The sequence below is a fragment of the Passer domesticus genome, chromosome 10 (assembly GCF_036417665.1).
Source record: "Passer domesticus isolate bPasDom1 chromosome 10, bPasDom1.hap1, whole genome shotgun sequence".
Lineage (NCBI taxonomy): Eukaryota > Metazoa > Chordata > Aves > Passeriformes > Passeridae > Passer > Passer domesticus.
The window spans coordinates 27235052-27248192 of record NC_087483.1 but is presented as its reverse complement, the minus strand read 5'-3'; the positions used below and the strand labels follow the sequence as shown (position 1 = coordinate 27248192).

Genomic DNA, 13141 nt, shown 5'->3' with positions numbered 1-13141 from the left:
CATACCTTCATTCCTTCAGCGCTCCAAAAATCCCTTTGTATTGCAGTGAAGCTGTCAAAAGAGGTCAGTTTATTCAGCTGAAGGGAGACCAACATAATACAACAGAATTCAGAACACCACTGATGTAGATACTGCGTGAGGGGATAGTGTTGAAAAAGGCAAGATAACTTAAACAGTTCAGGCTTGCCTGTGGAGAAGCTGGCCTTTCTTCTTGGACATGGAAAAACACCCCAGTAGTATTTGTCTGTGATACAATTTCTTCTTTACTACAGAAGTGGGCTGCACAGATTTGTCAGATGGTAGATGTGGTTAGAGCTGTCCTGAAAAGGAAAGACTGACTCATTCCACATGCAGGCTTTTACACCCTCCCTCTGATCACTGCACGGTAAATCTTTGCTGTTCTGACATCAGCTTGGCTTTTCTTAGTCACTGAAAGAGAAGTTGCCAAACAGAATAGGTTTTGTATATCCTAACCCCTATTCTGGAGAGAATTAATGGACTGAGTCTGAAAGCCAAAAGCCTCAGATTTGTTTGGGTTAATCAAAGCCAGAATTTGTTGGCGGGGGAAGGATACAGATGATCTTTCACAGTTGAAAGAGTACGTCAGTGTGGCAAGCGTTTGGAAGGTAACACGTCTTAAATGCCACCAAACACACTGGCTTTCAGAAGAAGGCACTGCTGGACAGGACAGATTATCTTATTCCAACACATGTGGAAGTTCACAAAAAATTTTGGAGCGGTTGACTACAGCAAAAGGAACAAGTGCAGTGAAGTGTGCACAGGAGGAGTAGGAGTACAAACCCATCCAAATATCCTGGCACATAAAATGAATTTCTGATACAATGTTTCTGTGGAAGATTAGGTCTATCATGACTGTCTGGTATGGTGGAGGTTCCATGGCATAAATTAAATCTAGAAGGGGAGAGCAGAACAGCACTTACTAATTTTTTCCCCTGAACAGCTAACACACAGTACCAGCAAAGTGCTTTAAACCACTTTGACTTACTCTGCTCTAGCCCAATAGATGCAGTCATTAGCAAGGCTCAGTTTCTCAACAGTACTTGGTTATGCTCCTTGTTAATGCATTGCTTGCACTTGTCTTGCACCTGCCCAGAGTAGCTAATTTAGAAAACCGAGAAAGATAAAAAAAATATGTTCAGTGCCTAAAGAAAGGCTACTTTGTAATCATTAACAACCAAAAAACAACAGGATCAGTGCATGATCTTGCACAAAACATTTATATTGGTACACAATCATCCCACATGAATCTGATACCCATATTTGTTAACAGGTAAAAACATTATTAACAGCACGTTTGCAAGTAGGGTTCAAAACAGGTTGTATGAGACAGGATTGAGTCAATGTTGAGCAAACTAGTTGGTAATGATTTTTATTATATACAATAAAAGTATATTATGTAAAGACATTGTATTACTGCATATTACCTGATAGGCATGACACACTAATAAGGTTGTCCTTATTAGATCAGGCAAAAGACACTAACCTGAAAAAAACACTCATTCTTATCAAATATATGAAGAGAGCTAAGTTTATCATAGGAATAATTAGAAAAGCAAATAGAGAGATAAGAGCAAAAAATATTTCCAGCCTGTATTATTCTATTTACAAACAGCACTTGCGAGGGGTATTCATACTTAATTTAAAAAGTATACTTATTAATCTGAGATTAATTCAGTATGGTGATGAACATGAATAATGTAACAAAACCCTTTTAAACTTTTCTGTATTCATCTTCTCATGTGTTGCATTTGGGACAGGCAACATACTGGGCCAATATTTAAATGACCTCCCAAATGGCTAAATGGTATTTTTTTTAGTTACAGGAATGAGTATTTAGTAGCACAGTATGATTTTTTTTTATCTCCATTTATCATGGAATATGCTGATTTGGGAGGGACCCACATGGATCACTGAGTCCAACTCCCCACCCTGCACAGGACCATTTCCAAGAGTCACACCATGTGCCCAAGAGCATTGTCCAAACGCTTCCTGAACTCTGTCAGGCTGGTGCTGTGGCCACTTCCTAGGGAGCCTGCTCCAGTGCCCAGCCACACTCTGGGTGAAGAACCTTTTTCTAATATCCAACCTAAACCTCCTCTGACACAGCTTCAGGCCATTCCCCTGAATTAGTGCTATAATTGTTAAGGATGTCTTCATTGCATAAGCAACTGTAAATCAAGTTTCCCATTCCTCGGGTGACTTGCTTTGCCAGCTCCACTGGAAGCACGTTTATTCTCAATATCTTGCACGAGTACTGCATGATTGAAAGCTCAGGCTGTGCACTGCCAGCAGCATGCCCCCACCTGCCATCCCCAGCAGGCTGCCTGGTCTGCCACAGTGCTGGCAGAGCCCTTGGGTCAGTGAGCCTCCCCTTTGCCTATCCAGCTCCCACAGCAAAGAGCAGGAGCTGTCTGGATCCTCCAGCCCTGCTCTGTGCCGCTAGGCACACCCCAAGGCTGGGCCAGAGCCACCCTCCTGCCACACACATCAATCCAAAGCCAAGTCAGAGCATGCAGCTGGTAAAGCGTTTGTCTGAGCAGATACAATAGTTTGAATTTTCCCCTCTTGCCTTCCCAAGCCTTACTTTGGTCAGAGCAGTCCTCTACTGACACACGCCACCAGCAGTGCTGCCAAAAGGATAATAAAATCAGAAATCACCTTTAAAGAAATGCAGGGCTTAAAGATGGCAGCTGGAAGGCCAGCACTGGAGATCTCTTGAATCCCAGTGCAGTGTCATCTCTGCCCTCCAGAACTGGGTATTCCAGCCAATGTCAGCACACGTGGGGAGGCGAAAGCATTTGAAGGCAGTGGTCCTGTGCCATGAGCTACCAAAGTGACCCTCCACCTCCAGCCTTACCTCAGGAAAATGGCATTTACAGGCACAGCACACAAGCCTGGTACACACAACTCCCTGTGCGGGCTGACACACAGCGGAACGGAGTTCTTGCATCCAAATCTCACATCCCATCATGTATTTTTCATACATCTTTTCCTGTTTTGTTTGAAAGAATTATGACTTCATAGTGTGGTGTGAAAGAGTTAAAATTTGGTTTTGACGAAAGACAGAGGAGAAAAAACCCCAGGCTGTCATGCAGAAAGCAATTCCAAACATCTCAAAATAAATGCAGAAGTTTTACCATAACCTGTTCGGGTTTTCCCCAAATAAAGAAAGGTCTGAAGGAAAAAGACGATGCATTTTCGTTTTTTTGGATCTTTTTTATTCAAAAGTTTTCAAAGAAATAAAACAGAAAAAGCTAACAATCTAATCAAATTTACAGTTCAAAAATGTCTTTTGGCGTTTAACAACAAGTCCTAGGAAACAAAACTACAGAGTTATCTTGAACCGGACAAATAAGTTACCACTGGCAAGTTTGTGGCACTAGTAAAACAAAAATAAAAAATTAACTCTCTTGATCATATAGATATCTCTATGAAAATCTTTTTTTTTTTTCAATCTGTACAAAAGGTCTTTCTTCATAAATTAATTTTTTATAATTTAATGGCTGTCTACTATGTGATGTTTAAGTAACTGATTATTTCTTTATGTACAGAGGTTAAATTTCCCAAATCTTACCCAGACAATGAGTATGGCACTTAGTTCAGACATTTCTGGCAGCAACTCTTCCCTCCCTCTAACAGAGCTATCATACTGCAGTTTTTAATTAATGCAAAAATAGCAAGTAGTGAGAGATCCAGGTTTGGAAAGTTACCAAATACAGGCAAGGTGCTGCAGGAAGTCTGGACTTTTACAAAGCAGTAATATTCCAGGGAGCATAGAACCAATAATACCACAACTTTTTAAAAAAAGAAAAAACAAAAACACATCTCTTATGACTATGCATTTCACTAGAATCTACACTTCTCAGAGCAGCAATTTACTTTTGAAACTATGAAATGTCACCGACATCTATACTCCAATACTCACACAAAATTTAAAAACTAAAAAATACTTGAAAGAAACAACTGCTTAGCCCTAGCTCCCGAGCTAGGATGATTTGGTCTGTGGAAACAGGGAGGGCCAGCAACCTGTCCCAATACAAAAGGAAATAAACTTTGAGGTAGATAACTGATCATATACAGCTGACCAGAGAAGTACACAGTTTTGGAAGACAACTTAATTTATCATTCAATTTAAAACATATGCAATTGTAATAAAAAGCTTTAGTAGCAGTGAATTATCTAATATGTGAAGTACAAATAACTGTGTATTTATGAATCAGGAATTTCATAGTTTCAAAATTGGTTTTCTTTACACTTAACACTTGTAGTGATGATGTAAAGTGTGGCACTGCTTGGATCCAAGTCTTCCTTCATGCTTTTGTGTCCATACATCAATTAAAATTATAAAACCTAAATGCAAATGTACAAAAAAGGCACATTCTCTTAACCGCAAACTGGTCCGGCAAAAATAAAGAGTACAGAAGACGCAATGCTGAGACAAATCAGAATTATTGGTTACTGGCTCTTTGTTCTTTGGTAAAGTTACCTTTTAAAAGTGCCAAGTCTTTTTATTTTTATTTACCTACTATAGAGAGCTAGTACCCAATCAATTATGTTTCTACTTAAATCTCAGCATATGTTTGAAAACGAGTCCTTTAGCTTTTGCCATTTTGCTGTAATAGCAACTTTTCTGTTTGCTACCTCTCAGCACAATCCTCATCCTAAAGCACTATCATTAGTATAAAGGAAGGACAAAACATTCGGTGATATCTCCACCCCAAACTCCCTACTCTACCTATGCTAAAACTAGAACATCAAGTTAGTTTCTGAAAAAAGGCAAAAAAAGATTTTACATTGCATCATACAGCAGAGTTCCTAAATCATTCAAACTACCAGAGGGAACTATTGGCATATGGCCTTACAAACAATTTATACTATTAAAATTTCCCCAGTCAGAAAATGTGTTTCACACAAAACATTTTTTCCCCTCTTGCATTTCACTACCTTACATATTATGTGAAAAAAATCATTAAAAACACTTACTACACATTAAAAAAGCCAAATTTTCAGCAATTTTTATTGACTACCTTTAAAAGCCCTATGCTGCTGTTTTACAAGGCATAATAGACCAGCTCATTTGGTCAAAGCATTCTACACCATTAGTTTGGACTACTTACTGAAACAGCTACAGCATTGAAAGATTTAAGGCAAATTGGAATTTATAGAAAAGGATAAGACACTTCACACTACATTAAAAGAAAAACAGAAAGCTAAGAGACCAGACACTATAACTGCAACACTGCACTAAAGCAACACTCACACACTGCAAGCACAGAACATCATCTTAGATGTTTTACTATTTTAAACTTCAGAAAATTCATTTCATACAAAAAAAAAAAAAGATAAAAAGAAACAAACAAAATAAAAATAAACCAAAACACAAATTCTGTCATGCACGTGAATAAGTCTTCGTGGTCATCTGTGCATACCCAGAAATTTGAAGGTTTTTTTTTTTTTGCGTCATAACACTTGATAAAAACTTTTTTTTTTACTAAAATAAACCTGTTCATGGGAACAGCTACTAGATGAATTTAAGGTTTTTCTTATGCACCTTATAGAACTTATAGCAAAAATAGTTTTAGTTGATTTCATTATAAATAACATTTTCAAGAACCTGTGCAAAACTGTCAATAATTCCTAAAGCACAATTGATCAGTAAAATCCATGATTGTTTCAGCCTTTGCACCCTTCTCCAGGCCAGGTCAACACTGGACATCTGTAACACAGAAAGGTCAGAGCTAGAGCAGAGTTACAATCACACACCTTTTTTTCTAACATAGCTGTCCACAAAACAAACTAATTTCCTATTTTAGACAGCTGTGAGAAGACTAAATGAATCTGAGTATAAACCTGGGCAGTAGCACAGGCAGCACTGCAGGTGCTTGGCCCTTGCCAGGATAAGGCTCTCCACCAGGACAGAGCCCGTGCTGCATTTCCCCCTCTCTCCCTAAGAACTGCACACAGAGCTCCCATGGGGGAACCGTGAGGCTGCACTCAAAGCTCTTCCCTTCTTTGCTGTTTTCTTGTTGTTGTTCCTTTTAATTGACCAAAAGTGGTTGAACGTGCTAGTCTTGTGCCACCTCCAAGGCTCTGGAAAAGGAACAATAACTTTCTTTAGGTGCAGCCTCAACGAGGCTACGTACGGCAGCAAGACAGACACAGCTACTGTGCCTCCCTGATGGCAATACTGAACAGCAAGTCAGGGCCCATCAAATTTGAAGGCAGACTTCTTAATGTACTAGCTTATGTTGCCACATGGGTTTAAAAAAATACCCAGCTAATGACAAGAAAGTTTAGACAATTTTTTAATTTTTCAAAGCAAGGCAAAGTTTGGTATTTTAAGGCTTGTACATTTGTAGGTGCATATAAAACAGGTTTGGGGTTTTTTTCAAGTCCTTTTGACTATTTTTCACATAGGAGCAACTTTTTGAAAAGAAGCTATAAAGTTATTAAATGTAGCTGCCAGAGGAAAAACACTGTGTATTTCTGATTTACTGCATCCACTCATGCAAATGTGCTAGTTGTAATTTACCCCTTGAATTATGGGAATATGGGTACTGACTTTCAGTAGGACATTCCCAAAAGTGCTGCGTGTGCATTTAGAAAGAAGTTTCAGCTTGACAACAGTGACAAAGCCACAACAATGAAGAGACTGCAGTGTTCCCTGTATTTAGGGCACGAAATAACTGTCGATTCCCTCCCCTTCACCTGTCTGAAACAAGACAAGTGCCAGCATGCTCCAGGGACAGAAATACCAAATGCCATGCTCTGAGGCTGAAATCAGCTGGGTAATATTAACCTTCCCCATGTGCCCACTGCTACAGCCTCTGCTGACACAGATTTCACTTGCTCCCACTGCATATAAATACAGGTAACAGTGCCTCTCTGAAGAATAAAATAAGTGAAGAACTGACTTACAGCAAACACACAGAATTGCTCACAGAGCTTGGAATTCTACAAAGAGTCATCAATACAAAAACGTGTCTCAGATGGCAACAACAACTCATCCTTTCAGGAGACTTAAGGCTGTTCCTCCTGCCTGGCCTCAGTCTATGGGGAAAGATACTGACAGGCTGGGAGAGAGAGGCAGGATGGGGATGTGACATGCAGGATTACGCTTCGCTGGCTACCACAGATCTCTGTTGGTGAGGAGGTTTTACATGCCCACAGGGAAGACTTAAGGCAAAACAAATAATTCCGTGAAAAGCGGTTAACACCAGGCAACAGCCTTGGCATGGGAAACGTGCAGGAGTCATGAATTTAACACCAGGAGATGGATAACGAGAAGAGCCTGTGGCTTTGCTTTCTGCCTGCCCTGGAAGCAAATCAAGGATGTGGGCTTCCTCTAGATGCCAGCATTTGGCCCGACTACAGGAATAACACAGGTCACACGCTGTGCTACGCAGGCTCTGCCGTCGCTTGAGTTTGCCAAGTTTCCCCATTGGTTTGTTGCTATCTTTCCACATAAGAAGCTCTTATGCCAGTAATGGGGATGAGAGCACTGCTGTCAAACAGCACAACTGACCTGCAGGATCAAAGCTAATGCCAAAATGTGTGTTTTGTTGGATCAATACATTTTAGAGAGATATCACACAATGGTAGCACATAACTGATTTTGGTTTTTCAGTATCAAATAAATGCCACAAGGGCTGTAGCAAAACCCTTCTAACATGGCCTCCAGCACATTATTGCAGATGAATGGAATTTTTCAGTGTGAGGTCTTAGAAAATGTGATGTAAAAAATTATGTAGCCAAGTTGCCTGGCTTACAAAGCACTAAAAAAAAAAAAGAAAAAAAAAAAACTAGTACTAAATTCCAGAACTTTAAAACATGGATTATGGAAAAGGGAACAGTTAGTGCAAGTAGCATTCTTAGGACGGAAATGTACAGAAAGCAAAACAATTCTGTATTAAGTAAGTTCAGGTAAAACTAATGATTTGCTAGTCAAAAAGGCCATGCAAGCAGAACTAGAGGAAACCTGGAGTATGAAAGTAAAACTCTGGAATTAAAGCCAAATGAGGACTTGGATTAAAAACAAATTGACAAAACTCTGGACCAAACTGCTTTTTTTCTAGAAAAAAGGATCAGCTGGGAAGTCTTCAGGAGAAAAGGTCAGCAAGGATTTCTACCAGACTGCCTCCCTGCCTGTGGTCTGTAAGTCAACCACCAACCTGCTGCTAATCTTACATGTACCACAAAACTAGGCATGGTATGTCTATCAGTACAGTTCCCTTTAGCATTTTGATTCCTGTATTTTTGCATTAATCCATTGTTTTCTGTATACAGCACGCTGCTAAAATGAACAAATTAAAAGCCAACATAATCCAGTTATGGTATAGAGAAATTATTTTAAAAATATTACTCAGAATTTATTAATTCATTTCTGGATCCCAGGTTTCCTTCCCTGGCTTTTGACTCTGGCCAAGTTCAAATCAACTTCACTGTCCCCAGATGGTATCATCAGTATTATTTATATGACATTAAAAAAAAGTTCAATACAGAGTACTGTAAATTATGAAATAAAGCATCTTGGAATTCACATCTTTCATGAGACAGGATGAGCCCCTACCTCACAGTTACTTATTTTGCTGATACGTATATGGAGAATGGTCACTGGATGTCTCTACTGTAACCTGCTGCTGACCACTGGCTTCCTGCAAATAAAAAGGAAGACAAGCCATGAGACACAAAATCAAGCAGCATTACCTGCAATCTGTATTTCCACTTGACTCATGCAATTAACAGTCTTCAAATCTAAAATCTTCATCACATTTCTCAAGTGAGGCATTCTAAATCTGAGGTGTTAACTTTACCTCGATGAATATTTCAGCAAACACGAATTAAATGATCATACAAACTTTGTACTTCCTCAAACGCTTTGATGATAATGAAAAAAAACCCCTCAAACTTTTGACATTATAGAAATAAACAGAGAGAGGAAATAACTTCTAGAATATTTTCTATCTGTAGATGTAAAAGAGCATTCTGTCCCTCTCCTTTTGAAGGGGAGGGAGAAGAATGAGATCTACTTACCACACAAACACTATGAGTACTGTGATGGGGTTAGCACTAGGCAACACAAAGAATTGTAGATGGGACTTTGCACCAGGCTCCCCAGAAACCAGGCAATTAATTCAGCTGAGAGTGCTCTGGCAGACAGAGCAATCAGGTAATTACCAAAAGAACTTCTCTGATCCACATGGGCAGATGCACCAAAATGAATCAAACAAATTCTGGAGTTTCTGGACAAACAGACTTTGATACAAAATGTTTTTTTTCTTACAGGCTCTGGAAGAGACTGTCTGGCACTCATTGTGAATACATGAGCTGCAGCATGCCTTGTCTAGCTCCTCTGTTAAAGTGGTACTGACCTATGAAAGGCTGTAAGGTAAGCCAAAGTAGTAGATAAATTATTTATCTTACTTATGCTCTCTCCAATGAAAGAAATAAATTCCTGTTTGATGGAGACATTTATTAGACAAACATGCACAGTATCCTGAGATGCCAGGGCCAAATCAGGATTCTTTGCACAAAGCTACAATCAAGGTCTGCTGGCAGATAATTCTGTACACAGGTAAACTAAGTGAAAGATCAAAACTACAGTACATTCCCTGACTTGTTCCTATTGGTGTTATGTTTGACTAAACACAGAGTTTGCCTGAGCTATGCTCATAGAGCAGATTGCTCTGAGTATATACTGCCATAAGTACAGGTAATTCTTTAGTTGAGAATAATGAAATTTCATAATTTTAATACATGTGACATTCACAGTACATTCACAGTTACAATATTTGCCTTTGAGCACTCATTTTCCTAGAAAAAAAATTGTATTAATATTTCTTATCTCTGGTCTTTTATAAAATATACTGACCTCAACAGGAACTGCTGCTGTCTGGACATGTGTGTACTGGGGGATGTAGGCTCCTTGCATAGCTGTTGTGGCTGGCATGTACTAGAGAGACAGAGATCATTACATTGAGTGAGAGCCCAATATAAAAGTATTCAAAATACCTGTCATGGTATTACTTAACAGATATTGACTGCTTCTTTAAAGGAATATACATGAGAGGAAGACTTTTGTGTCTGAAATCAACAAGCTTTCCAGAAAAGTAATTTATTTATTTTGAGAAAATTTAGATTTAGAATTCAAAGATTATATAAAGGACTTTTCCTTCTCTTTTAACCCCAGTCACATATTTTCTTTTTTCTTTTTTTAACCCCATCTGGTCTGAAAAGTCTTGAAGTTTAGAGGCAAGTCTGAATCTCTTCTGATTTAACTTCTGTTCCACACTTCAAGAGATTAGAGTTGCAGAAAGGAATATAAAGAGAAAAACTATGTATTTTTAATATTTTGGATGCAACCCTGAAGTTACCTCCTGGATGCCTTTTATTTGTTTTGGTCTATTTTTATTTACTGATTTCCAATTTCTGATCAGCTAATGGACTGAAGCTGCTGAATATAATTTTAAAATGGAGACAGTTCCTAATAATTAACTGGACATAAAATGACTTACAGGATTACTTTTTCCCACATGCAAGCTGCACAGGGATACTGTGATCTACATGCAGTATTTTCTACTTGGTAAGTTATATTTGGTATCAAATTGCTACATACTGTTCCAGTACTGCCTAATGAAAGGTGACTCATCTGCTGTGTCAGAGGGCTTATCATTGATGCAGGCTGTAGTGACATGGTGTGGTCCATGGAGGGAGTCAGAACAGCACCCTGTTAAAACACAGAAACAAAGAAATGGTTGCAGCACTCAGATTTAATTTTTGATTTGACAGTCTAACTATGGGCTGTCCTTCTGAGGGGATGTACCACAAGAACAGTCCTTAATCCCAGGCACTGAGTCGAAAAGCAAGTCTGGGGCATTCTGAATATTTTATTTGAGCATCTGTAGATGCTCAAGGTAGAAGACCTGCTTTGACTTCCTGTTGGACATTCAACTGATGTGCAATACACTTGAGAGACCTGCTGAAAATGCTTTGGAAAATATGAGTTTAACCAGATGCTGACTTGAAAGCAAAAATTTGCACGTTACCTGGTACAGATTCACTTAGCTTAAGCTCTGGAATTTCATGCTTCAGGAAGAAACTTTTATCTCATCTTTAGGAATGGTGGCTTTGGAGGAGGAACATTTGAGTTCCTACCCATCACACACGATGTTCACACACGAGACAGCTGCCCTAGTTAGTGGCTGCTTTCAATAGCACACACATTTCAGAAGAGTGACTTAGCAATGCTGATTCTTTGTCTAAATACCAGCTGCTCTTGATGACATTTCTATTGCTTCTGTACCATTTTGTTAGGTTCATAAAAATTATACTCTAAACTTCTAAACACTTTAGATTGCTAAATGTGGACAGCACACAGGTTTTCAGCGTTAACTGAAATGGAAGATTATCAAGAAATTTCATTTTACCAATCATGTTCCATAAAAACACATTTTCAAATACTTTGTATGACTTATGCTTGCAGAAAGTGTTGACCAAAATTAATGGAGGCTCAAAATGAACAGAAATAATTGCAGTGTACTGAAAGCAAGTATTTTGAATCAATAACTAATCCTTAAAATGAAAAAAAAAGAAAAAAAAAGAAAAAAAAGTATGAAATATACTTGGAAAAACAACCATGTGATCAGTGTAGATGAAATGAGTCACAGGCACATCAAACACTGAAAGAATTTCCTGTCTGTAGACTGCAGGCTTCTCTGAAAAGCAAATGAGCAAGACAGCACCTGTCTTTGCACAGGCCAAAACTAAACTTCAGTCTAGAATCTAGGTCTTTATTTTCAACTCTGAAATCTCATCTTGTGTACCTGTGAAACTAATACACCTAAACTAATACACCATTGTAACATATCAACTTCTGTCTTTCACTGCATTATTTGCAGGATGTTGTTTTATGAAAATCTGTGTTGCTAGAGAAGGAAGTTAAAACCTACTCTGTGTATGTGTATTTAACATCAAAAACCACAAATACAGCAGCAATTAAGTGTGTGAGAGGGTGTTCTGGTTCACCATCACTTTCTCTACATGCCCAAGAAGAAAATGTTCTGCCACGAAGATTTACATTCTCTAATATGCATGGAGAGGTTAATTAAAGTCCATATCCTTTCTGCATCTGGAAACAGACCTGTTTGTTAACTATGGGAGTGCATGTATTCAAGTGCCTCTTATTATTAGTAATGCTCATCTCAAGAAACCCAGTAGGTCTCAGATGTAATGGTATTTAATTGGCAAATGACATAGACAAGAAGCAAAATATCACAGGAGAGCAGAGATTAGAATGCTGACAGTCTGGTGCAGATGCCACAGCCAGAAGTGTAGGGAGACCAGCATTACTCATGAGTGGTGAAGCCAGAACAAGCTATGCAGGTTTTCTCAAGTGAGTGCCCATAATGTCATTCATATCACTACATCCATCTGTCTTTCACAAATTATCCAGTCTGAACTATTGTAGACCTATTCTAAAACACTGGGTCCCCAATTTCAGCTCCTGAAAGGTAGACAGTATGTAAAGCATTTGGCATTTGCAAAGTGCTATTTCAAGTAAAATAAAATAAAAAAAACCCAACACCACTAAGTTGCCTCTTGGAAGTTTTCTCTAATACCCCTCATCACACTGATATTCTGAAGGTAGCTTTCTTTTTTTTTTTTCCCTAATAAAACAAGGCCCCATTTCAGGTTACTGTCTTTGTTTTGCTTTTCATTTTGATCCATGGAAGTAATTGGGCAGGAATTGGCATACGTCCTGTGGTTTAAAGTATGTAAAGTGATTATATAATAAATAAACACAACAATGGAGAAGCATAACAACTTACTGGGTGCTGCATTATATATGGTTGAGGCTGCATCCAAGAAGGACTCTGAACCTAGAACAAAATTGGCATTTTATTTTTCATTTTACACATTACTCCAACTTAGATATAGTAATAACTTAAATCATGTTAACATGCCTCCTCCCTTATTTATTGACTTTTTAACCCAATTAGTCCCTCTGTGGAACAACATTGATTTCTGTGAAAAATGTATTAATTGTAACCTGTAAATCAGAGAGAATATTTGGAGACCATATATCACATACACCTTTCAGAACAGAAGACAATGTTTTTAG

General features: G+C 38.5%; 1 protein-coding gene across 8 annotated transcripts in view; it reads right to left on the bottom strand.

Annotated features, from left to right (window-relative positions):
- Positions 1 to 3440: 3440 nt before the first annotated feature.
- The window catches only part of RBMS1 (RNA binding motif single stranded interacting protein 1), a 337082-nt gene continuing 327381 nt past the window's right edge, over positions 3441 to 13141 (bottom strand). For 7 of the 8 annotated variants that reach the window (XM_064434723.1, XM_064434716.1, XM_064434718.1 and 4 more), the window contains 5 exons: positions 12849 to 12899; positions 10637 to 10747; positions 9893 to 9973; positions 8591 to 8675; positions 3441 to 5737 (listed from right to left, as the gene is read on the bottom strand). In XM_064434723.1, coding sequence (XP_064290793.1) covers positions 8598 to 8675; positions 9893 to 9973; positions 10637 to 10747; positions 12849 to 12899 — 321 coding nt within the window. In that variant the 3' untranslated portion in view covers positions 3441 to 5737; positions 8591 to 8597. Of the gene's footprint in view, positions 6112 to 8590; positions 8676 to 9892; positions 9974 to 10636; positions 10748 to 12848; positions 12900 to 13141 lie in introns of all 8 variants that reach the window. The other variant, XM_064434717.1, reaches the window with a different exon arrangement.